Source organism: Crinia signifera, chromosome 2 (assembly GCF_055691185.1).
Source record: "Crinia signifera chromosome 2, ASM5569118v1, whole genome shotgun sequence".
Taxonomy (NCBI): Eukaryota; Metazoa; Chordata; class Amphibia; order Anura; family Myobatrachidae; genus Crinia; species Crinia signifera.
Window position 1 is genome coordinate 137,068,965 of NC_139218.1, and position 27,159 is coordinate 137,096,123.

The following is a 27,159-nucleotide window of genomic DNA, read 5'->3' on the forward strand; positions in this document are numbered from 1 at the left end:
ACTCAGCCTCCTCCTCCTCCCCCCCCATACACCTCTTTCTCTTGCTCTTCTTGCTCTTTTTTTCCCTCTTCCTTATCTTGACTCTATATTCCTTTTTTTTTTAGATATAGATTTATTGATCTCTTGCTACATTAGTCCTTTGATTACCATGTCAATTGTCTTATTTTACTCAAGCTAATGTACTTCATCACATTTGGGGGAGCAGTTACGGAAATCCCTACATTTTATGTATGCTATTTCTTTTTCTTCCTGTTTCTTTTCATGGATCATTTGCATACATGTTTATTTGTATTTTTTTCTTTATTATAAAACACGGTACTTGTGTACTTTCACGGCTCCCATCGCATGCCATATGTAGTGGCATGCGATGCGATTTTCCCATGGTTTTGTGCATTTTTTAAAATCGCATGCGATCGCATGAGATTCATTTTTCACAGAAATTATGGACATGAGTTGACATCATGTAAAATGCACCCCAAATGTCATTTTTCACACTTTACCACCCCCACTATCAACGCCAACCCGAAGCGTGGTGAGCGCAGCGAGCCCGCGAGGGGCGGCGGTACGCGTCCTACGACCTTTTCATACCCCCACTATCCACGTCGGCGTGGAGTTGAGAATAGAAAGTGTGGCGAGCCCGAAGCGTGGTGAGCGCAGCGAGCCCCGCGAGGGGACGCGGATACCTTCACAGGTATCCGTGTCCCCTCGCGGGCTTCACAGGTATCCGTGTCCCCTCGCGGGGCTCGCCACGCTTCGGCTCGGTGGCTCGCTGCGCTCATCACACTTTCTATTCTCAACTCCACGCCGACGTGGATAGTGGGAGTATGAAAAGGTCATAGGATGCGTACCGCCGCCGCTCGCCACGTTTCGGGTTGGCGTTGATAGTGGGGGTGGTACAGTGTGAAAAATGACATTTGGGGTGCATTTTACATGATGTCAACTCATGTCCATAATTTCTGCGAAAAATGGCATCGCATCAGATCGCAATGCGATTTTTCACTGTATGATGCACATCGTGGGAGCCGTGAAAGTACACAAGTACTTAAAACTATAAATAAACCTGTTAAAAAAGTACAGGGGGACCCCTATGCAATTTGTTCCCCTGTATTTCTGCAACCAGCATAGTCTCAAAGAGCCCAGGGCTGGTAATACCGGTGAGGGGGTGGGGTTTACACAGAGAAGCCTGCACGGATTCTAACCAAATCAGCTGAGTTCGGCCGGTAGTAAATGTGCGGGTCCCTGCCGTATTTAAAATTGAATGGGTACGAATGGGTGCATTCGTACCCATTTTATCTTAGTAAATTACCCCCATAATGTCTTATGGTCATATCCCTCTAATTAGGAAAATAGAAGGTCATTCATGAAATTTTATATACATTTTGAGCACATTGAAACTGGATCAATATCTGAATGGCTTGATTACAGTGGTTTAGTTACCTTTACAATCTTGACCCTGAAAATGGATACCTAGCCAGTTGGCTGGTTTCTTAGTCAAAGCAGACATCAAATCATCATTCCCTTTCTCTGAGAGGGTGTTATTTATTATCATCCACACACCTGAATAAAGCCATGTCATCTGCAAAAAGCACTTAAAAATTATTTTTCGTACATAACGCCTAATAAAAATGAAAATATTTACATTCTTTCTGTATGTACCTTTCATATTTTTTCCCTTGTTGATGATCTTCTGAGACGTGGCGATCTGTATAGTCAGCTGTCTTGTCCTTGTTTTGTAGGAAGTGATGTCAGATCTGGAAGAGAGTAAATATCAGAATGCAGAACTGCGTCTTTCAATATACGGTCGTTCTCGCACAGAATGGGACAGTTTAGCTAGTTGGGCTGTCAATCATAAAGTGCATTCTAACAATGTACGATGGCTTGTGCAGATCCCACGACTCTAGTAAGTAGTTTTTATTTAATCTCAGATGTGACCAATGATATACAGACATTTTCCATATTTCCTACCTACCTCCTAGTGGAAGGTTGCATGCTTCTAATAAAGACAAACACATGGGAGGAAATAACTGGGCTTCTGCAACTAGAGAGGGTGGCACAAAGCTAAATAGCAGTAGACCCCTCCTGTACAAGGAGCTGGTGGGTTCCTAGATTAATACATAGCTACTTGTGGGGTCCCTTTTTTCAACTACATACATTTTGTTGCCCCTATTTAAATTTGATAATATAAGTAGTGTCAGTAATTGAGGCAGCTGGCATTTTCTGAAACGGGGGCCTGCCTTTCCCATTTACCATGAGTTGCCAGGCCAAGGACTGCGCCACAAGGCACAGATTCCTTGACCACCCAAGCATGGCTGTGACAGGCAGCCTGAGTAAGGTTAGACTTAACGCCCCCATACACTTATGCTACTTCTCAGAGGGGAGAAGTCACATACGATCTCCCTTGAACTCCCTGGCAGCTTTTTGAGAGGCAGGATCGCATAGGGTACATGGAATCATGTCCTTTTGCATGCAGTGCATTGTATGCGATCCCATCAAGAACTGACGAATATGATAAATCTTGATGACAGCCCTTGCGATCTCCGGCTCTGATCCGATGCGCACTGGACTGCGCATCGGATCAGAATCGGAGAAGAAAGACATGCGATTTGACACTTTTCACCCGATTTCTTGGCTAGATGCTTCAGAATTGGGTAAAAAGGGCCCAGATCGCACTAGTGTATGGGCACCTTTACTCTGCGGTTGCAGAGGGACCCTGTGACCAAGACCAATGGTTGTGCTGTTCCTCTAAACTGGGATCGCTAATGCATTCTGCATTTGCATTTCTTAAGGATTGCATGTGATAAGCTGCAGTGAGTATCTATCCAAGCTGAATCAGGCCCATCTTGTAGTTTGGAACAGATGGTGCCAAAACACAAAAAAAGCATAGTACATTTGCTCTTTGTTCTTTACAATGCATATAATGGTTTTTTTTTCCCCCACCTCTTTCAGCGATGTGTTTCGTAGTAAGAAGCAAGTGAATAGTTTTCAAGAGATCCTGGAGAATATTTTCATGCCACTGTTTGAAGTCACTGTGAATCCAGCCAGTCACCCAGAACTACACCTCTTTCTGGAGCATGTGAGTACTATATACAGTATACTGTTGTTTGCCAGATGGATTACTGACAGGAAGGCTACCATTGTCGGCAAAAGAGTGTGTGATTGCAGTATCCATCAGTCAGATGACTTACAAGAAGTCAGGAAAATATCTGCCCTTAGGGCTATTTCACACGCTCCAGCTCCTGCTGGGCGGCGAAACCCTGCACGGCCAAGAAGCCATGCAGCACACAGTAGTTTACAATGGAGGGGATGGCCACAGCCCGGCAGCCGTCCCTTCCAGTGGTGGGATCCGGCTGCAACCAGCCATGTGAATGGACACAATTGTGTCCATTAATAACTACAGTGTGTGGCACGGCTTTTGACCGTGCGGGGTTTCGCTGTCCGGCAGGAGCCAGAGCGTGTGAAATAGCAGTTATGGGCCCCATACATCAGCAATCACAATTAATGGATTTCCAGATCCAGGGATTTTTTTGCCAGATAAATGTATTCTACAATCTATTTGACTTGCCCACACATTACAGATTTATTCCAGTGATCGGCAGATTTTTTCATCTAAAGATTGCATCTTCATATCAGGAAATTGCCCAATCGATTGTCATTTCAGCTGTTCATAATGTAAATAGATAAAGAAGATGAATTGGGAATGCCCACACATATAGAAAAGATCTGCCGATAATACCAGATTATTAAACATGTTTAAAAATCTGATTAAGCAATCGATTGGCGATCCCTATTCATTTTTGATTGGGATTGCCAAAAGGGGGAGCCCACACATCTAAAATTAATTGTGGCAATCATCTCCATATCTCAGAATTGTCACAATTAATGTAAAGGGCCCATGACAGTCTTAACTGAAATTTCTTTCTCATAAACCCATAAATGTTATCCTGACCAGACAGGTTCCAGAGGGATGCAGTCAATTTACTGACAGACAAAATTTCCGACATTTAAAATGTCGACTTGTCAAAAAGTCAACATGGGTTTTCATGATTTTTTTTTAAACCAACTACTTCAGAATCCAAGTAGGCACAGAGTTAGATCATAAAAGCATGTCCAAAGCTTGGCAAGGGGGCGTGTACACTTATACGGTGTCCATGTCATCCAATGTCAACATAGTCACCCCCCCCCCTTCCCACAAACAAAAAGTACATTTTTTTTAAAAATGTCGACATTTTAAATGTCGGCATTTTGACCGGGTCATCATTCCGACAATGGACCAAGGTTGCGAAATTCGCTGCTTTGCAAGTCCATCAGCCGCCGCCCGCTGCATGCAGTGACAGGATCTGAGTAGCAACTATGCAGTTGCATGGGACTTTTCTGCCATGTGGGAGTGAACATGAGATTGTTATGAATGTATTCTCTGGTGTACCATTCTGAGTCATGCATACAGAGAAAGGAAGCCTGTGTTAAGGCCCACATATACTGTGCAAGTCACATGGAATGTGGGCTCTTTTCCTGCGATCAGTTATCTCTCAGAATTGATGGATTTCCTGCGGTGTCTTCCAGCATGCAGAAGAACGCTAGTCTGCAGTGTCGGCGTGCTCAAAAAACTGGTGATTTATTTCCTTGCAGCTTTCAAGAACGGCTTCTTACATGAAAGAAAGTATATTGTGTCTGTGACATACTAACTTCATTTGCTTATACTTGCCATGTTTATGTATCTTCTTTAGATGGATGGTTTTGACAGCGTAGATGATGAATCAAAGCCAGAACATCATATTTTTAATATGGATAGCCCGCTGCCTGAGAACTGGAAGGAAGACGAAAACCCACCATATTCCTACTATCTGTACTATATGTATGCCAACATGACTGTGCTCAACCACCTGCGCAGGTATAAGCATATCCATCAATAGAAAGATCACTTTTAAAGCAAGATCTTCAGTATAATTTCAGTTTGTGTGTTCACTGTGTATCATATTAACATGCTAGACGGAGGTGTACGTTATATCTTGGTGGCTTATAGCAGTGGTAGCCAACTCCAGTCCCTGAGAGCTACCAACAGTTCACGTTTTCCAGCTCACCTCACAGGTCATTACTGGCTAACACATTTTAAAAGATCCACAGGTGGAGCTAATTACCTCACTTGTGATTTTGTGAGGAGACGTGTTGTAGCTCTCGAGGACTGGAGTTGGCTACCCCTGATTTATAGCAACCCTATTTAATATTTTACTGTTCCTTTTTAATCAAGTAGCTATCAAAATGAATTAAATTGTCATAAATGTAACAGATATACTCACACTTTGCAAAAGTTTTGAGACAACCTGAAGGTAGGAGTGGGAACAGGTGATCAAAGAATAGGTGAGGCGGCACTCTGTGGCAGTGCAAGGTGGGTGGGAGAAAGTATCTGAACAAATGAGGCAGGTGATTAAGGAAAAGAAGAATGTTTGGGGATTTGTACATGTCCAGCCTCATTTCCTGACACACTCTATTGGTTATTTGGGAAAAGATTGTCATCTTGTAACGCCAACAGGATCTCACCCTATTACATCCCACCCTTTATCTGTGATACCATCATGTGAATCATTTGATTGTTCTATGTAATATATTTGTGCTTCAGTGTTTACTTTTCAATTTCAATTCTCCTTCCATCTCTTTGGTAACAGGCAGCGTGGATTCCATACGTTTGTCCTCCGGCCGCACTGTGGAGAAGCTGGACCTATACACCACCTAGTGTCTGCATTCATGCTTTCCCAAAACATCTCACATGGGCTCCTGTTGCGCAAGGTGATGCTTTTTAGAGATTTTGTTTTATAGTTTATGAATCTCTGGACTGACACAATAATTACACTGTAATCCTTCTGTGTAAGTGCATAGTCAGAAATATGATTTGGTAATATCCCTTTTTGTACCCTAATCTCCCCTGATACCGCTAGATAGCCGCTGCCCAGTCTGAGTGAAATCCTACCCCATACAAGTCTGCAAATTGCTTTGCACGGCTTGTGAAAATTAGCTAGATTGGGGAATTGCTGCAAATGCAGTCCCAAGGTGTTTGCCATCCAATGATTTTTCCAGTATGGATTTTTTTTGCACCAGCTTGATTGATACCGATATTGCTGCATATTTATTTCTAAAAAAGGATAGTTTGAGGTAAGCAATGTTCCTATGCTGGCCATACACTAGACCAATTTTCATCTAGTTTGTTGGTTGGACTGAAAATTTAATACTCTATGGGATCAAATAACAATAAGCAATTTGTTCACAAACCCAGGAAAATAAACAAAAATATTCAGTCAAATTGTTTAAATCAAACATATTCAACTATAGTACCTTGTCTGAAGGACAGTTTTTGTCCTTTTTCCATATTTTGGAAAAAAATTACTGAATTACAAATTACATTTGTTCCATCCAGACCAGATTTGCATTCTATCCAACCAACTAGTTTGATGGTTAAATAAAAGTCTAGTATATAAGAAGCTTGCATACCTTTAATTATGTGTTTAGTAATCTGGGCTCAGTAGGCTTTATTATTTATAGATAATGTGGTACTAAGTTACTGTAGTGCTCTTTATATATCATATAAAATTAAAACCTAAAGTTTTTTAGAACAAACAAGTACAATACAATATCATACATCTTCATAGCAGCCATATTTAGTTTCTGCAAATATCTAGAACATATCATTGTTCTTTAAAAATGTAAAACCTTACTTGCAGTCTTAATTTTTGCTTTGTTACAGTTAAGAATGAATCAATGGATCTCAATTTTCATTTTGGTTTATTAGTCTAATTTAAATCATGACATAAATTGCCCCCTTAGTGTAGGTGAGAGTCAAAGGAACCTTTTTACCGACAACTGTTTTATGCGCAATATATTTTATTGTTTTCCTCAAAGTAATGTGAAAGTTTAGAGTGGCCTAAGCTTCAATTAAGAGACAAGCTTATTTATAGATAGTTTTTAGGCGGAAAGAATTTCACAGATGGGTAGTGGAAAAGGAGATGTATTTTAGGATGGTGTTAGAGGTCATTATCAGTAGTAGTCAAGGTGAAGTTCTTAGGCAATTATAACAGGAAGTAACAAAGTGTTTTCAGATGTTCAAGATACGGGGGATTTATCAAATCTTGGAGGATACAGTATAAAGTACCAATCAATCAGTTTCCAACTGTCATTGTACTAATTGTCTTTGAAAAATGACAGAAGCTTTTTGGTTGTTACTTTATCATTCTCCACTTGACCTCTTTCCAACCTTTGATACATTTGTCCCAGTAAGAGAAAATAAATTGTATAAAAACAAGTAAAGTACAGAACACACTGTTGCATCTTGGGTAAAATAAATGGCATACCAGGGGTTTAATAAGTCTCTGAATGCACAAAAAGTATTAAATGTATAAACAAAGTGAATGTTACATTTGATCAAAGTGTTCACCAGAGTAGTCTATAAAAATTGTATGCACTCAAACCACTTGTTGAAACAGCCTGCCCAGTCTGATGAAGGTCTCCACTGCCGCTTCCTGTGACTTCTTGGTTGGCACCCAGAAATGGCTTCCAGCATTTAACGTACCAGTTACCAGTGACTGTACACTGCTGCACGAGTGGTAAGGTAGCTATTGTGCATGACCAGTCTTCGCCACAAAAACAGCCACCATCTGCTTGGCTGCACTGCCTTCATGTCAAGACTTCTGTGGCAATGCACCTCCAACTGCAGTCCACTGGGCCAACTGTTGTTGTTTGATCTTAGGTCAAAATTGAAGAGCCAGGAATCATCAACAATGATGATCTCCCAGACAGAGTTTTAGTGACCTCCATCAAACCTGGCCAGCATATTGCGGCAACAATTCACCTGAGCCTCCTTCTGCTCTTGAGAAACCTTGCTCAGGCCAGTTGTTGAAAATAAGATGCAGAGCTGCACAGAACCTGGCATCTTACATGTCATGGTGTATTTGAGGCTTTATGTATGAGGACACATATGTGTCATAAAAGCGAGGACACATCAAGTCTATCTTCACTACATTTGGCAGTTTTGCATTGTCAACTTGCAGCATAAAGGCATAGGCGGGTTCACAATACAGGTATAGGACAATGCCTGAAGAATACAAGTAATGAGATGGCCCTTTTACAGCATTGAATATCCTTAAAATATCATCTTGTCTCTATGGGGTTTATTCTAGTTCATTCTTTCTGACAAAATCCTTCTTAGATGGACAAAACCATGTGCACTGCAGGGGGGCAGATGTAACATGTGCCGATAGAATAAGATTTGGGTGAGTTATTTTGTTTCTGTGCAGGGAAAATACTGACTGCTTTATTTTACACTGCAATATAGATCTCACTTTGAAGAAAAACCCCACCCAAATCTTATTCTCTCTACACAAGTTACATCTGCCCCTCCTGCAGTGCACATGGTTTTGTCCATCTAAGAAGGATTTTGTCAGAAAGAATGAACTAGAATAACCCCTATGATAATAATACTCTTGGCCAGCAAAGAAAAATCTTGTTTCTGTACTGTTTCATAACAATGGAGGCATTGGTGCACCTAGTATGTGCTGCTTACAAAAGACACTGACTAAACCCATTTAAAAACAATGTTCCCGGATACTTCGGATAGGTGCTGGAGGGGTTGTACCGCTGAGGGTACGTTTATACATATCTGGTGGGCTTGCCTGATGATTGCTAATACGTGGAGGAAAGTTATTACTCTAATCTCGAGTTTATTTGATATGACTATCTCCCCTGATCCCAAATACTTCATGCTTCCCTTAACTCTTCCCACTCTTACTCATCACCAGAATAAATTATTTCGCCATATAATATCTGCAATGACATGTCAAATTGCTGTTGATTGGAAAAAACCCTCCCCAGTCCCTTTACAAGCGATTATTTCCCGTACTTGATATGAATATAAAATGGAGTAGATAACAGCCATTATACGTCATACCCTTAAAACATTTAATAAAATCTGGACTCCTTGGTTGTCTTCTCAAAATCCCCCCCCCCCCCCCCCCCCATTTTATTTTTCAAATCGGAGGTCACCCCTTCCCTCATTCCCTCTGTCTTTCTCTATCCCTTTCCTTCTCTTTCTCATTCCCTCTCTTTCCTATCTGATTTCTTTCTTACTATTCTTGCTATTTTTCTGTTGTTCTCTCTGTTTTCCCAATTACCTCGCTAGAATGCTCTAACAGGCGGTCTACCACACCGCCGTCGTGAGGCTCCTTTCTTTTATCTCTTCATTTAAAACACTTCAGTGCTATAAACTAATTTGCTGACTTGTTACTGTCATTGTACTTGGTTATGCTTGTCATTTTATGTGATTCACCCAATAAACTGTGTTAAAAAAAAAAAGACACTGACACACACTTTTGCTTAGCTATGCCTTATTGTCTGCAGTATACGGTGCACTATGAATTAGTAATTAATAAACATCCAACCAGGGAAAGCAATGAAGTGGGTAGGGAGGGGAGCACACGATAACAGCATTAAAGTAGTTTAACAAAAACATTATAGCAGGTCAATATAGTATTGAGACATACAACTATAGTGTAGGCTTAAAAAAAAAAAAAGGGATACAGACATTTCCCAGCTACAGACTGAAGGAGGAACAGGATTGGTTAAGGTGCTCATTATATAAATCATGGGCTCCATTTAACTAGTTAACCAACCAGAGGATTTTTGGACCGTAGAACCATGGTGGGAATTGAACCCATGACTTTCAGATAGGAACTTCAACCCTTACAACCTGTTCTGTCATTTCAAAACCCTCCAACCACAGGAAGTACACAACTGGACAACACCAAAACACATGCAGTAAACTTCCAAACTCCACTCAGTGCATTGTATTAACCTGTTTCCATATAACAATAGTACCCCCACAATGTATTCTTACTGGTGATGTGTGCTATTTGTTTAGTTTTCATTCCCAATAGCCTCTATTACCCTCCCTTCATTGCTTCTCACTATGTTTGTTTATTCTTTTTCAGGCCCCAGTTTTGCAGTATCTGTATTACCTGGCACAAATTGGCATTGCCATGTCTCCTTTAAGTAATAACAGTCTGTTCCTGAGTTATCACCGGAATCCGCTCCCTGATTTCCTGTCACGTGGCCTTATTGTGTCACTTTCTACAGATGACCCACTACAATTTCATTTCACAAAGGTATTGTGGGTGGAGGGGATATAAAGGCTTTTTTGTTCTGCCCAATGCATGATGTTTGTAGATTTGTGCACATGTCTGATACCATCTCATAAATTCTACAGGAGCCTCTAATGGAAGAATACAGCATTGCAACCCAAGTATGGAAACTGAGCTCCTGTGACATGTGTGAGCTTGCAAGAAACAGTGTTTTAATGAGCGGCTTTCCTCACAAGGTGACACAATAAATACTTACTCAATATTAATAGAATGTCCCATCAAAACAGGCTTATAGCTGTAAATCCATTTGCAACTCACTTGCCATCTAATGATTTTTCAAGTGTGCGCAGTCTGTGGATAGCACAGGAGTCACTTAGTGTGAGCGATAGAAACAGTCTAAATGGGGTAATAGCTGAGGTCACATGATTTCTCTTCAAACACCTAAGAACGCCTCGGTTATCGCCTGAAGCCATGTCTGAATAACCATATACTGAGTTGTATGCATTTATGTGACTGCACTGCTCCTATCCAAATGCATAGTTTCATAACCATCATCCGTATCAAAAAGAGGATCAGGGTATCTGGGCAATTGACGTACGGCCTGGGGGCTTAGCCCTATATCTACAGATATATGCAACCAAGATCTCTGTATTATCTGATTATTATGTAGTTATTTTTCGCTCAGTGTGCAATTTGGATACAAATTGTTTTTTTTTTTTCCTAGACAGAATTACCCCTCCCTTTTGGCACCTGAGTGACACACCTCTGATTGAGCAGCTTACCAACAAAAGTGTTGTGTATCTGGGCATTATGTAGAATGATAGCATCAGCCATGAAGCAAAAACAGACTCTAATATTTTTGCAAACAGATTAGTAGTATACAACATAGCAAATATGAAGTCTTTCCCTATATTTTGTGGTTAGGAAAAGTATTTGCAGTGTTAAAAGCCTACCTGTTTGGGCCCTAATTCAGCATGGATTGCTAAATAGAGAATTTGTAGTGGACTGCAAAGAAAAATCCGCTGCCCAGAAAGAAAGAAATAACTTCCTCATCTTTTCGGCCACCGCTTACGCTACGGAACTTACGTTAAGCATCATCGTCCTCTTGCAGGCTTGCTTCGCTTGCCACGCTTCGGGCTCGGTGGCTTGCTTCACTTGCCACAACTTTACTAAAGGTAATAGATGATGTTGTGGACACAGGAGGGTGGCGTTGACACAGGAGGGTGGTGTGAAAGTACCTTTAGTTGTCGGAGGGGTAAAATGTCTGCTGCAAAAAAGTCACCACATCCTCCTCAGTTTGCGGTAAATTAAATATAGTAAAGATCTTTTACCTCAAAAAATGCCTCTAGAGCAGATTTGTAACAGTTCCCTCGCCGAAAATCCTTACGGTAGCAGTTAAGTAGCAGCTAATGTAACTGGCATAGCGGTGGCCGCAGAGATGAGGAAGTACCAAAAAACTTTCCTTGCCATTTACAATCCCCGAAACATCAAATGTGAGTAGGTATAAGACTTGAACTAATCTGCGACTGAGATAGGCTGGAATTGGTCATCTCTGACATCACATACCCTCCTCGAAAATTACTAGACACGCCTACATTTTTTCAAAACACCCAGAAATGGCAGATTTTCCAGCCCAAATGCCAGCTTTCTATCAAACTGCGGCTCCCTTGCGTTTACAATCCATACGCATTTGTGCAAAGCGTATGGCATGCATACGCAGTCATTCGATAATTGGTACAATTTCTAGTTCTCTAATTTATAGTCAATGTAAGTGCTGAAGTTGTGTAAACTGCTATTTTACATTGGGTTGTTTTTGGCGTTCTTAAAGTAAACAAGATTTACTTTGTTTGAGGTAGAGTGCAAATAAACCAATGTACTGTACTTAATATCATAAACTCCATAAATAAGTATCAAAATGGGAAAGTAGGCAATACAGAATTATTGTATATATATATATATATATATATATATATGTATATGAACAAATGTGTTAACCTCCGTAGTGCGCTAAATTTAAAAAAGGTAGCAGCTCCTCCGATAAGGTTCTCCTGTTAGTGAGAGCCTGGGGTGTACAAAGAAACAGATGGGGGTTATCGGAGTGCGCTTCTAACAAGTACCAACTAGCCAATTCGTACAGTTAGTCCATTCAGCTGACACAATTCATCAGAATTTTGAGGAAGTATTAATGTCCGTTCTTCAGAATAAGGGGATATTCAATCTCCGGCGAGCACCTCCCATCGGGGAGATGCCCGCCTGGCCCTATTCAATGCTGTCTTCCCCGACAGCATTGAGCATGGTATCTCGGCAGAACGAGCCCGACATCACTAGCTGTATAACTAGTCTAGTCAAAGACAGGGGGCCCAGCACTCGCTACAACAAACTGACTCACCTTAACATTCAAATAATCAATTAAATAATGGGGTTTGTATGTGTGTATATACACACATACAAACCCCATTCTTTATTTAATTATTTAAATAAATGGCGAGTGTGTTGGTACTTCTGTATCTATATATTTTGGTTGATTTTTAATTAACCTCTGTTACTGTGATCATAGCTTTATCATGCACCCTAGATAAGCTCATTTACCTGAAACCTGTGACAGCTGCCCCTTTAATACTAATTCAGATATATATCTATCTATCTGGTGTGTTCAAACTCAGATGCATTGAGAGATGGTCCTGCTAAATAATTTACTCTAATATTTCCTGTGTGACAGGTGAAGAGCTACTGGCTTGGTCCTAATTACGTGCGTGATGGTCCAGAGGCAAATGATATCCGCAGAACCAATGTGCCAGACATCCGTGTTAGGTATCGTTATGAGACCCTGTGCGAGGAGCTGATGCTGATCATACAGGCTCTGCAGATTGAGGAGCTTGAGACCATCCCAGAGGAAATCCTGTCTATGGGAAGTAGACTGGGCAAGAACACAGAGGAAGAAGATGTCTAAAGAGAAGAGAAAAAGGGACCCTGACTAACGAAGGAACTCTGTATGGGGAGAAGAGTCAGGGTTGTGAATGACCAAGCGCATGGGGTTCACTATATGTGGATGACAAAAGAGCATTAGGGGAAGGGTGGAGATCTTGAGAATAAGAAAGCAGTAGTGGAGAGGAACTTTAAGGACAGGTAGAGTAGAGCCACAAGCATTAGAGGAAAGGGTGATGTAACACAAGAAGAATATTATATGGCATAACATGAGGTAAAGTTATATCAAATTTTATCAAAACAAAGAGGAGACTGATCATTGCTAGGCTGGAAGATAAGAACAGATGCACTGAGTAATAGGAACATTTGAGGCAGTTACAGTGAGTTGGGTGAAGGAGCATCATGAGAATCCATCTGCAGATAACACTCATTCTCAGTAAAAAATACATATTATTAAAAAACAATGAAAATAAAAAGAAAATAATATGGAGGTCATTTACAATGTGCACAGAAAAAAACAGAAAACTACAGAAACAACCTGTGCAATACTGTAATCATCGCAAAATTCTACCACTTTACTACCACCCCGTTCAATAAAATACAAGTTTTCTTTAAAGTAATGCTAGATTAGTCTTTTTTTTTATGGCCAACATCATTTATAGCATATATGTATGCAGCTTTCTAATACATTGCTCAGAGCAAACCTATAAATATTCTCCCCTAAAGTGCAAAATGGATGTCTCTATGGGCCTTATTCTGGTCGGTGCGGCCGGATCCGAATATGCGGCCAGGACCATGCGTGCGAAACCCCGCCTTCCATACGGATCGCCAACTGTATTTTTCACGGAATACGCCTCCTCCATCTAAGGGAACCTCCCCCCGCAGACCATCGAATGCAGGACCGAGTGCTCCACCAGCTCCCGCAACCTCAGACCACACGGACATGTTTCCGTGCAAAAGCAGGGATCTGGGCGGGCAGCTGACATCCGGCGATGTCATATGTCCGCCCCCTACACGTGCGTCACGACTGCATTACCATACGTACGCCCAGCGTTTGCATGGGAACGCCCATGAAACGCGGGGCGTATGCATATGGTAATGAGGCCAAATAGCCCTTCACGGCCCTCTCCACCCCCTGTTCGGAGTGTTCACATATCATGCGGGATTTGGCCGTACGCCCCGCTCGCACATGCGCAGAGACGCCTCTGCACATGCGCAGATACAAAACATCGGCGGCCCGAACGCACGCGGATATATCCGCACCGACCAGAATAAGGGCCTATAAGACATAGCACAAAGGCCAAAGCCTCTCACTCTAAACTGGTACCTAATATAAGTTACCTTGCAGTGGGCAGATGGCCATGCACCCTTCAGGACTGGAAGGACCTCCTCTAAAAATGCACTCTTTTCATCCCTTTATCGAATTTCAGTAACACACACCCCCCCCCCCCCCCCCCCCCCCCTCCCCCATGCACACCACAATGCACACCACATTTTGCTGTATAACCCAAGTACACTTAGATGGAAATCCAGGCATATTTGCACAAATTAAGGAGCATGACAGCTCCTGATATGGTTCTATAGTATGTCTCACAGCAGACATCTTATGCTTTGGAAATTACTTCCAATTATTAACTTAAACAAGAGGAGACTGGCATTGGCACTTTGTGCAGTGGATGATAAGGTACACAAATACTAGCCACATTGAGTGAAGGGATATAGAAAATACTTCTAGGGAAAAGTGCATGACAAAAGAAATGCTGTTTACTTTTGTATTGTGTTTGCAAAAGATACGCTGAGAGATGCAGAGGGGTCTAGCTTTGCATGTCTAGGCAGGGTGTAATTGCAGAATGATAGAGAATGAGTATGGTTCACACTGCTTGTCCACAGTGAATTGCCATATAAATTTTTATATACTGTATGTCCACTAGCCACTTTATATTAAAGATATATTTTTCTTATAGCAGAGAAAATGAGTAGAAACAGCAAACAGGTATATTAATAACTAGCAACACTCAAGTAGTGTGTTGACACAAAATAAAGGCATTGGCTTGTCACTGATTTTATTAAAGCTACACTATTAGTAAAATATTTTCACTGTTTTATGACACATTGCTATAGTTTTTTATTGTCTGACAACTTGTCACTGAGCCAGTGAAAATTCACTTATAAATAGTAGTATGAAAATGACAAAGCATGAACTACAGTATATTTCATTTTAATCTGTCCATATCTCAGGACTATAGTTTTTTCATTGATGTGACCAACACACCAGCAAGAATTAGTAATTTTTTGTGTGTGTGTGTGTACTAACATATCATTCTATTTTCGAAAGTTTGCTATACTTGTGTTTAAGATTATATTTAGAATTGGAATTACTGGACAACAATATAATGATGTGATGCCTATATTTAAAAATACAGGAACAGGCAGGCACAGCTAGTTATAATGTGTATTCGTTTGTGATAGTATCACTGTGGTTATACTATTGTGTTCCCTGCATGCTGTTTGTTAATATCTGTGTATCTGCACTATACTTTCATTTACAGGTCTGTTGTTCTCTTACAAATGCTACCACATGTAATTATTCAGATCTTGGAATTTGCATGGTAATTAAAGATATGTTTCAATGAGTATCTGTGTTTACTTTTAACAACCGCATGATTCTTTGGCCAATACTAATATAGTATAGTATAGAGGTACAGTTAAAGTGTTAAAATAACTACAAACACTGTATTTGTGATCATCTATATATGGTCCTCTTGTTGACTGGTGACAGACTATGCCATGATATCTGCCCAATTGGCATGACTAATGACTAATGTACACTAGTGGGTAAAATCACTAAGGGGTACATTAACTAAGATGGGAGTTCTATTGAATATAGCAGCAAATCAGATTCTATCTATTATCTTCTAGAAGGTGCTAATTAATTAAGAAGAATCTGGTTGGTTGCTATGGGCAACATCCTATCTTTAAAAACTTGTATCTTAGGAAATTTACCCCTACATGTCTGACTTGCCGATGGGCATCACTTTTTGTGCACTTTTGCAAGAATATTCAATATAAAATCCTCTGATATCTCCTACTTAGTGCAGTTCATTTATTTTGTTGGTTTCTCAGTGGGATTGCTGTATGGTAAGTCAGGATTGGGCTGATTTGAGCTTTAGTCGGTGGAGTTGAGTCCATGGACGAACTTTGAAGCTCGTCTGCCCATCAACATCTTGGAGCTACGAGCGATCTTTTGTGCTGTCTGTCAGTTGGGAATGAAGCTCCATGGCAGACGAAGGCTGTTGTATATATAAATCAACAGGGCAGTGTCAAAAGTCGAGCTGCCATGTGGGATGTCTCTGCAATCCTCCATTAGGCCGAACAGTTACTGCCTTCCCTGTCAGTGGTGTACATCCCAGGGGTACTAAACTGGGAAGCGGCATGTCTTGTGGATGCCCTCACGGCCCCTTAGCTGTTCAAGCTAGTGTACATATTCCCTCCAGTGACAAAGGAATGGGTGACAGCAATTTTAGATGCCCCAAATTGGCTCAGATGGGACTGGTACGAGGACCTTCACAGAATATCCATCACTCCTCCCTGGCATCTCCTTCTCCAACCAGACATGATGTTGCTGGGACTGTGTCATTAACCCAATCTGGTCAAGCTCAGTTTGACAGGGTGGCTATTGGGAGTTCCAGAGGTTTTTCTTCAAGGGTCGATCAGACGATGCTGGCAAAAATATTTCCAGTGGTGTGTTCTACACCATTATGACCCTAGAGTTTTCCATCTTTATCGAGTCCTGGCATTCCTGCAAAGTGGTTTAGATTGGGCCTACATTTTCCCTCATTAAAGGTGCACGTTTCAACCCTCTCAGGGCTATTTCAGTGGCATGTGGCATCTTCTACAATCTGCAGCTTCTTACAGGGAGTGCTACATCTTCAACCTCCAGTTGTTCCTCCAGTGCATCCCTGGGATTTACCCCTAGTTCTTCGGAAGCTTCAGGGTGCTCAATTTGAGCCTTTGGATTCAGTAGATCTTCAATGACTCACTTGTAAATCTGTTTTCCTTCTGTCAATCGCATTAGCCCGTAGGTTTTCTGACGGGGCTTTGTCTCATTGTGCTCCTTTCATAGTGTTCTATGAAGATAGAGCAGTGCTATGCACGAGAATGGATTACCTCACAAGAGATTGTTGTGCCAGCATTTGTTCCAAACCCATCTTCTTCTTCCACTGTGGATTCCTAACAATTGTTAGATGTGGTTAGAACACTACAGATTTATGTTCATAGTATTGCTTCCATTTGCAATCCATCAAGCCTATCTATTGGCTAGGCAACCAGTGCTGGTCTCAGCGAAGCTGATACCTGGTCCTCTGCACATTCCTTCATTAAATTCTATAGGTTTGACAGATGCTGCCTTCAGGCGAGGGGCCTTAAGTGCGGCTCGGGAGTGTTCCCACTGGTAAAGAGGGACTGCTTTGGGACGTCCCATTGTCCAAGCATTCACCATGAACTGAAATTGTATGAAGCATTGTATGTACTGCAAGGTCAAATTTATTTATTTTTTGCATCAATATTTTTTATTGAGAGTTTTGTTCTGTTACCTGTGGAAAGGGTTGGGATACAGAAAACAAAAAGAAGGGGAAGGGGAATAGGGGGGAAAGATGAAAAATCAAATACATATTAAAGTAGCATTTAAATTAGGCTTCTGATAAATCTTAGTTCTAAATACTACATAAAAAGAGATCTAGAAAACAAATTAGACCGAATTATGAGGAAGGAAGAAATAAAGACGTTTAAAATGTATAGATCCCAATGGCATAAATTAAATATTTAGGGCTTATATTTTTCCTGGTAAATTATCACCACCTGACTCTCACGATGTCCCCACAAAACACCTTCAGTCAGTGTTGTAATACAAATCGTGTGTAGAAATGTAGACCAAATTGGTCCCCAGAAGGAACTGTATTGTGTACCATACCATTGTGTGTCATATGTCTCCACAAAGCATGTTTTTTTCAATATGTGAACACAGACAGAACTTGTCTGGGTAGGACTAAATACTTTACAATAATATGATTTTTTTTCTAAAAAGTTAGTTTTTTTGGTACTTGTTTCCTAGCACGGCGCCCCCGATTTTGATTGTATTACATGTTATACAATCGAATCGCATGCAATATAGCGGCATGCAATGTGATCCGATTTTTAATTGTACAAGCACCCTGTTGGGTGCTTTTAATGTGAAATGCACCACCATTGGCAACGCCACCCCCACTATCAACGCCAACCCAAAGCATGGCGAGCACAGCAAGCGCGCGAGGGGCGGCGGTACGCATTATCCGACATTTTCATACCCCCACTATCCACGCCGGCGTGGAGTTGATTTCAGCAAGGGCCACCAAGCCCGAAGCGTGGCGAACGCAGCGAGCCCCGCGAGGGGACACGGATTACTTTACATGTATTGCGCGTCCCCTAGCGGGGCTTGCTGCACTCGGCACGCTTCTGGCTCTTATTCCGCGTCCCCTAGCGGGCTCGCTGCGCTCTGCACACTTCGAACTCACTGCGCTCGCCACACTATATAAAATCAACTCCACGCCAACGTGTATAGGGGGGGGTATGAAAAGGTCGGAGGACGCGTACCGCTGCGCTCGCCACGCTTCGGGTTGGCGTTGATCCTTGGGGTGGCGTTGACTATGGGGGGCCATTTAACATTGTAAGGACCCATCAGGCCAAAGCATTAATCCCCCTGACTGTTCAGCCCAGACAGAGACCCTAGGGAGTGGGGACCCACCCCCAAAAAAATGGTGTCCCCCCCTCAAGAATTAACCCTGATCGGGCTGAAGCCCGGTGCTGTCCCCAGTGCCCATGGGCGGTGGGCACCGGGCTGATGGATTTAGTGTAAAAGTAAGATCAAAACTATTATGTTTTGTTGTGGGTCAGTCTGGGCCGGGCACCGGGTCCGAGAACTGGGTGAGCGGCTGACGTCCTGTTACATCAGCTAGATACAGTAGGTTGCGATTGGCTGTATAAGCAAACATGGAGATTTGATCAGCAATGGGGAAAACAAAATAAAAAAAAATGTCATATTTAACATTTATACAAGACATTGTAAAACTATGAAATACAAATATTCCTCCATAAATTTGTTTTATTATACTGTATAAAACTACAGGTGTAATATCCCTTATCCAAAATGCTTGGGACCAGAAGAATTTTGGATAAGGGATTATTCCATATTTCAGAATATTTTATATGTATGATTATGATGTATCTTGAGGTATCTTGCATTTATGTTGTACAAACACATGAAATACACACAAATATATTTTATTTGTGCATAAAGCAAGATTTCAAAACATGAAACAAAGTTTGTATACTATCTTAGGCACTGAATTTGAATGCCAAGCAACAGTGGTGTAAGTTCACCAGGAGCCCGGAGGCAAAATAACACCCCTGCAGCGGGGCCAAATTAAGGATCATATGGCCACATACAGTATGAACACATGCATAGCCACTTACACAGCCTCATATACACACACACACACAGCCACATACATGATTACACACAGCCACAAATGCGCAGGCAAACACTCCCCACACACTCAAAGCCACATAGGCGCACACATACAGAGGCGTAGCTAGGGTGGTGCCGGTGGAGCTTGTGCTCCGAGCGCCAAAGGTTTTGCAGGGTGCCCCCCTGCTGTGTCCTGTGCGCCGTTGTGTGTATGTGCCGGCCAGGGCGAGCTTGTAGTGAGTCATCGCTGCTCAACCCCGCGGCTGCCTGTGCGCAGGTCTCTGACCTCAGCTGACCGACAGATGAAAGGGAACCCCCCCTCCTCCAGGTAACAGTGGTCTGTTGGCTGCACAGTGAGGAGTTCACTTCCTCAGCTGACCGACAGATGAAAGGGAACCCCGTCTCCTCCAGGTAACAGCGGGCTAATGGCTGCACAGTGATGGCTGCACAGTGATGAGTTCACTTCAGCCAGTACACTGCAATGTGTGGGTGGATAGGGGGGGGGGAGTGAGGGGGGCCGCTGTGACATAAGCCTGCTCCGGGTGCGCTGGCTGCACCCTACACCGCTGCACACATACACAGCCACACACTGAAAAGTGATACAGGTGTGTGCACTCTGTCACTGCCCTGGCACATCTGTCTTCCAGTCTCAACCTGAGCAGCTGCAGCGTGGATGACAGGCACGGACAGTAGGACTTTCTCTCCGACTGCTAAGTCCTACTGCTCGATCAAATGCGCCACCGCTGCTCCGTGTCCTGATGTCACTGCAGCGCTTCTTGATGTAAGTGACTGGGGCACCAGAGGCAATGGAGACAGTCATGTGCCCCCTTAAGTTCAAACGCCCGGCGGCAACCAACTCCGTTGTCTCCGGTACTTCCTCCACTGCCAAGCAATCATTTTCTTGTACATATTTAGTGCCAGTTATATATCATGTCCCCAGTAGTGCTGGTACAGGTGTCCCCAGTAGGTTTTTAGAAAACTCACTTTCTGCAACGTATGGTTTTCGGAATAATTTGGATAACAGATATCTGGATAAGGGATACTCAACCTGTTTTTACAATTTTTTTTATTCATTTAGCAATAAAATAAATTCAGATATGCCACTCGATTCCTGTTCTTCCGCAATTCTCTGTCTGTTATCAGCTGAAAAGGAGAATAAACACAGTGAAAATCTATATATCAAAAAATAATCTGACCATGTAAATTCATTGTTGTACAGCAAAACCAAAGATGAAAATCAAATGCAAAACAACCAATTACAGCAGTACGTGTGAGAATCAGAAAGTGGGAGATTTTGGGAGGGTTTTTCTATTTTTTTTTAAAGCAGCAATCATTGACAGTGAAAAAAGCAGGTTGATTTTGCCATGTAATTGATTGCTGCTTTAAAAAAATAGGGAAACTTCCAAAATCCCTCACTTTCTGATTTTCGCACCCTATTGCATTTTGGCCCACTATGTGCATACGTATCTACTTTGTTTGTCTCCTATCAGGAAGAGGTCCTGAGAGGCGCAGCAAGAGACTGCACTGTAGTGTCATTAGGCCCCACCTCCAATGAGGACAAATGCCCGTGACTGGTTGGTTCACAAGTAGGGGTGGGACATAAATGATGTAAGATGGTACTTTTAGCCCCCCCCCCCCCCCGTGACATCATAACTGGATTTTGGTTGCATATAACTTCATCCTGCTGCTTCACTAGGTAGCGGCAGGATGCGAGAGAGCCGCCTACCGTCCTGTTGCTGCGTGGGACTACTCCAAATTATTATTATTATTACAATTTTATTTATAAGGCGCCACAAGTGTTTCGCAGCGCCGTAGAAAGGAACAGTACAGGGAGACAAAACTTGGCATAACACCGAATAAATAACAAAACTAGGAGTACAAATAAAGAGAGCCACAGTTCAATACACATTACAGCTTAAATATAAGTAGTGAGGACTCAATCAACATACAACTAGAGGCTTGAGGCCAATGATGGAGATGAGTATGCGGACAAAGATGGTCACTGAGTGTTTGAGTATAGGAGAGTTGTGAGTGAAATGTGAAGAGAAGAGGGCTTTGACAAGAGGAGCGAAGAGGGCCCTGCTCGGAGGAGCTTACAATCTAGTAAATATCTTCCTGCATCAACTAAACAGCTATTTGTACTAAAGTCCATTTATTCTACTCTTCATACTAAAAAAACAATACTGCACAGTTCAGTCACATTATAATGACCACCTCCTACATTTGACATTGGCAGCGTATAGCCCATGAAGTACAGTACATCATGTGTCATGCACTGACTTGTGGTGTATATAAGGTGTGCCGTCTCCACACATATCACTTGCTGCTGTCATAGTAAAAAGGGTGATTTATTCAAGTTGCAAAAAGGGATGGTTATCGGCTTTTTCGACAAGGGTGACAGTATTTGTGAAACTCGACTGGGTATATTGCCAGCAACTCAGGTAAGATGCAGCTGCAGCTGATACTAATAGATATGCTATTGGTGTCAGGAACCGCAGTGATAGCGCTGTTTGCGCACACCACTTACCTGCACGCTGGTGTGTCTAATGTAGGGTACACACCAGGACGACCCGCTCACGATGCACATCGTGAGTGGGTCATCAGTGTCTCGTTCGACCCGCTCACGGTGACGTGGGGGGGCACGACCCACTCACGATGTGCACCGTGAGCGGGTCCGATCCGATTGCGACCCGCACCCGGCTGTATGGTCGTCATTCAGATCCTACCTGCAGCAGGTAGGATCTCAATAACGACCGACCGACCCGCGGGACCGCGCATCGGATTGGTATCGGTCCACACCAGGACAGAAAAGGGCCCAATCACCACACAATCTACATCCAATTCGTCGGAATTGGATCTAGATTGAGGGGATCGGGCCCTAGTCGTCCTGGTGTGTACCCAGCATTACACCGCAGATTGGCTATCATGATGTCCCTGAGACTTCCCCATGTGGCCACTTTCACCTGATATTCCCTGCGGGCCCTGAGGAACATGGGCGATGCCATGACACCTGTAGTCAGCTGACTCCTGAACAGTTATCCAGCATCTCCAGCACTTTTCCCAGTGATCATATGACTCAGGTAAAACCAAGTAAGACTTCTTTCTGATTCTGTCCAAACTGCTGCTGTGGCCAGCAGGCAACCAGTACCCACTTTGGGCAATATAAGCATGCCTTCCAGAGTCTTCCAGTGCCTCGGACAATTGTCCATTCCAGTGATAATCTCCAGTATCAGCTCCCAAGGTTCCAGGCTTGTTCTAGCTATCCGGATACCTGGGCCCCGCTGTTACCTGCTCCCTGGTTATTTCATCTGCTGCCACTATCTCCAGGGTGTTTTACTATCCTCTGTGCCCAGTCCAGGAATACCTTGTGCAAGATGTGGCTCCCAGGCCCATCCTACTGCCATTTGCTCCCAGGCCGACTCTGCTACTATTGGCTCCAAGGCCAATTCAGTTACCCTCGGTTCCCAGACCGAGACCTGATATATCAGATCACCAACCGGTATTGCACCTTAAGTTCCAAGACTGTGATTTATATAGCTACCTGTTCTTACCACTCTCTAGTCATAACATCGGTTCGTCCATCGTTCTAAAGTTCTTCCAGCATCCCAGCACCTTCCAGCTCCAGAGTACCACAGTGACTGTGCTCTAGTGCTACCAGTTAACAATTATCTGTGCATGAACTCTCGCTACATAAAACCACCTGTATTCCAGTTTCCAGCGCCCTCCACTGGCCCACCAGAGTCATTGCCAGGCAAACAGCAAGTCCAGATCCTGACAATTGGTATATAATATAACATACAGCTCTGGCAAGGTCCAGTGACACTCCCCTCTTTTGCAGTATCCATTTGACATGCTCGAATGAGACGGCAATTCTGTATACATGAATGACACTTCACCTGACAGAGTCTTGGAAATGCATGGGAGGCTTTGCTTGAAGACAGAAAGCCTGTTGCTGGGTTGTTATTGCCAGCAATAAGAGCTGTATCGTTATCACCATCTATAGATGGTATAAACAGTACAATGAAACCAGTGGTGATCTTAGTTTACCGACTGCTGTTTGTTATATTCTGGAAGGAGGACATAGCCCATTTAGTGAGTACTTATGAGTTATGCCTTGTTGTTAAAAGGAGCCCTTAGAAGAAGTAACTAAATAAATAAATAAATCCCAAAAAACATAACTAGATGAACCAGTCAATTTCTAGGTTTCTATGATATGATATTAGTGTAGAATGAGTTTGCAGGTTTACATTGTGCTAGCTATGTTTAGAGCATGGCTATATTGTTACATACCCTCATACATATACTTATCTGTTAGTTGATTAAATGGCATACAAGCTCTGGTTATAATTTCAGAGAAAATCACTATATTAATTATCTAACATTTGAGAAACAATTAAGAAACTGACACTATTGTATGAGTTACATCACATTAATACAAATGTTTATGATAGATTGAAAAAGGGTCAGGGTTTCAGTCTTTCCTCTATCCCTGGCTATGTACAGGATTAGCAGGTGATTCCTGTACTTGGAAAGACATTTTGTGTAAATAAGCAGAGATTAAGGGGGGTATTCAATCCTGGGTTCCGACTGTCGGAATCCTGGCTTATTTTTGGTTCGCTCGCCACATTATCAGCAGACGTGATTCAATGTCCCGTCTGGCAAGTGGTGAAAAGGGGGCATATCGGCGAAAACGGCCATGAATTGTCGAGATCTAGACGTTTTCGGCAAAACGAACCCGACTGCTTTTAAAGTTGGGTCCGTTCTGTTGAGCTGCCTCTTCAATGCTGTCGGGAACAACAGCATTGAATAAGTGCCCGCTGCTAATTCCCCTGTCAGAAATATCGGCAGGCACTAAATACCCCCCTAACTATGAATCATTTTTCTGCAGTGATTACAGACTATATTATCTTGTATTAAAAAAAAGACTGAATTGTAACTCTTACTTCTACACGAACCGTCTTCTTCTTAGGAGCTGGCACAGCTGACCAATCTGGGGATCCAAATTTTCCAGGCCAGGATACTTTTCTGCCCTGCTCTGTTTGATGCTCATATGATCCAGGACTAGAATGATGTGAATTAATATTGATACAGGAAAATATATATTCTGATAACAATTTCCTACAGTTGCCTGTCACTACATACAGAGACAATGGGGGAAATTTACTAAGATGGGTGTTCTATTTCACATGCAATGTTGCTATTGGCAACCAATCAGATCCCGTCTATTATCCTCTAGAGCAGTAATAGCTAACCTTGACACTCCTGATGTAAGTACTGTAAGTAAGTAAGTTTTATTTATATAGCGCACTTTCTCCAACAGGACTCAAGGCGCTTTACAGACATTAAAAATAACAGTGCACATACTGCAATAGAAAGGGTTATCAGTACAAGGAACAGGCAACAATGGCAGTACAGATGTACATCACACATACAGATATGCACAAGACGCATTCTAATAAAGGGACACAGACATGGGGAACATATTTACCGAGCTGTGCAGTACCCAGGCAGCCATTCAGCGGCGCCACATGATGAATGCACAGCCAGTAACAGTACTGATATATGTACTAGATGTACTCTAATGAGGGAAACAGACATGGGGAAAATATAATTACTGAGCTGTGCAGTACCCAGGCAGCCATTCAGTGGCGCCACATGGTGATTGCACAGCCAGCTAGGTAGCCAGTAACAGTACTGATACATATATATATATATATATATATATATATATATATATATATACTAGATGTACTCTAATGAGGGACACAGACATGGGGAACATATAATTACTGAGCTGTGCAGCACCCAGGCAGACAATCAGCGGCGCCACATGGTGATTGCACCAGCCAGTACTGTACATATAGAACACAAAAGAACAGTACAGGGTACACAGAACTAGACATAACAAAATTAAAGCACAATTTTCAGTACACAATACAGCTGAGATATAAGGAAGTGAATGAGAATAGATGCAGGTATAGATTGTAGATGAGTAAGAGATCTGTAGTTGAAATACAAGAAGAGTGCTGTGGGAACAGGAGGGTGGAGGGGAACTACACACCTCAGCATGCCCTGCTACAGTTTTGCTATTTGGCCATATTAAGGGCCAGATTCTCTAAGCTTCAAAAGTGATAAAATGGAGAGTGATAAACAGCCAGCCAATTAGCTCCTACCTGCCATGTCACAGACTGTGTTTGAAAAATGTCAGACAGGAGCTGATTGGCTGGCTGTTTATCACTCTCCATTTTATCACTTTTGAAGCTTAGAGAATCTGGCCCTTAAACTGATGCAGGGCATATTGGGTTGTGTAGTTCAACAACAGCTGGAGTGTCAAAGTTAGCCATCACTGTTCTAGAGGGTGCTAAATAAATAAGAAGTACATTCTGATTGGTTGCCCAGAGCAACATACCATATGGAATAGAACTCCCATCTTAGTAAATTTCCCCCAATGAGTTTTGTGCTAATGAAGCTGCAGCATCACTTTTTCATAACTTTGAGATAAAATCTAAGTGGCGTATTTATCAATGTTCTTATTTTAATTTCTGTACAATTTAATGTATTTAATGTAGTATATCTCTTCAATACAGATTCAAAGGGTTGGGTATGAGAATGCTGGTGGTCTGGTGCACAGATCACTTTGCATATACAACGTGAGAGAAGCTGCAGTGGACAGAAAGATAGCGAAAGAGAGGGTAGAGGGAGATAGCAAGAGAGCGCAGGGGAGAGAGAAAGCGAGAGATAGTGCAGGGGATAGAGATAGGGAGCACAGGAGAGAGAGCGCAGGGGAGAGAGATAGCACGAGGGGGGGGGTAGAGAGAACTTACAGAGTAAAGAGAGAGCACAGTGGAGAGAGATACCAAGACAGAGCAGGGAAGAGAGAGAGTGAGACACAGAAAAGCAGCAGGGGAGAGACAGAGTCCACAGGGGAGATAGCAAGTGAGGCCACAGGGGAGATAGAGGCCGCAGGGGAGATAGAGACCGCTGAGAAGATAGTGAGGAGAGGGAGATTGCAGGGGAGAGGGTGGAGAGATAGTGAGAGAGACCGTAGGGGAGATAGTGAGAGACTGCATTGGAGAGGAAAATAGAAAAAGAGACGCAGGGGAGAGGGAGATAGTGAGTGCCCACAGCAGAGATAGTGAAACAGAGCAGGGAATAGGGAGATTGTGAAAGAGACTGCAGTGAAGTCAATGATGAGAGAGACTGCAGGGGGCATGGAAATAGTAAGAGAGACAGCGGAGGAGTGGGAGATAGTGAGAAACTGCAGGGGAGAAAGTGAGTGGGATTGAAGGGGAAAGAGGTATAGTGAAAGAGACTGAAGTGGGCAAGGGGATAGTGAGGAAGACAGCATGGAGATAAAGCTCACACGAGAGATAGTGAGAAAGACAGCAGGGGAGATAGAAACCACTAGGGAGATAGTGACAGAGACAGCATGGGAGATAGAGAGATAGAGAGAGAAGCCACAGGGGAGCAAGAGTCCAAAGAGCATATAGGCCCTTATTCCGATTCGAGCGGTACGGCCCGCGTGCGGCCGTACCGCCGATGTTTTCCGTCTGCACATGCGCAGAGGTCAATCTGCGCATGTGCAGGCGAATTCGCCGCACATAAATTTACTAC

The 27,159-nt window shown here is 42.7% G+C and overlaps 2 protein-coding genes across 3 annotated transcripts in view; one reads left to right on the forward strand and one right to left on the reverse strand.

Moving 5' to 3' along the window:
* Positions 1-15,677, forward strand: part of AMPD2 (adenosine monophosphate deaminase 2) — an 89,962-nt gene extending 74,285 nt beyond the window's left edge. For both annotated transcript variants that reach the window (XM_083172945.1, XM_083172946.1), the window contains exons 12-18: positions 1,737-1,900; positions 2,947-3,073; positions 4,725-4,888; positions 5,661-5,781; positions 9,969-10,142; positions 10,244-10,354; positions 12,838-15,677. In XM_083172945.1, coding sequence (XP_083029071.1) covers positions 1,737-1,900; positions 2,947-3,073; positions 4,725-4,888; positions 5,661-5,781; positions 9,969-10,142; positions 10,244-10,354; positions 12,838-13,068 — 1,092 coding nt within the window. In that variant the 3' untranslated portion in view covers positions 13,069-15,677. The remainder of the gene's footprint in view (positions 1-1,736; positions 1,901-2,946; positions 3,074-4,724; positions 4,889-5,660; positions 5,782-9,968; positions 10,143-10,243; positions 10,355-12,837) is intronic.
* A 4,486-nt stretch (positions 15,678-20,163) lies between these two features.
* Positions 20,164-27,159, reverse strand: part of CIMAP3 (ciliary microtubule associated protein 3) — a 29,570-nt gene continuing 22,574 nt past the window's right edge. Inside the window, exons 5-6 of the mRNA XM_083171080.1 lie at positions 24,489-24,606; positions 20,164-20,688 (exon numbers count right to left, since the gene is read on the reverse strand). Of these exons, the coding sequence (XP_083027206.1) occupies positions 20,620-20,688; positions 24,489-24,606 (187 nt within the window). The 3' untranslated portion in view covers positions 20,164-20,619. The remainder of the gene's footprint in view (positions 20,689-24,488; positions 24,607-27,159) is intronic.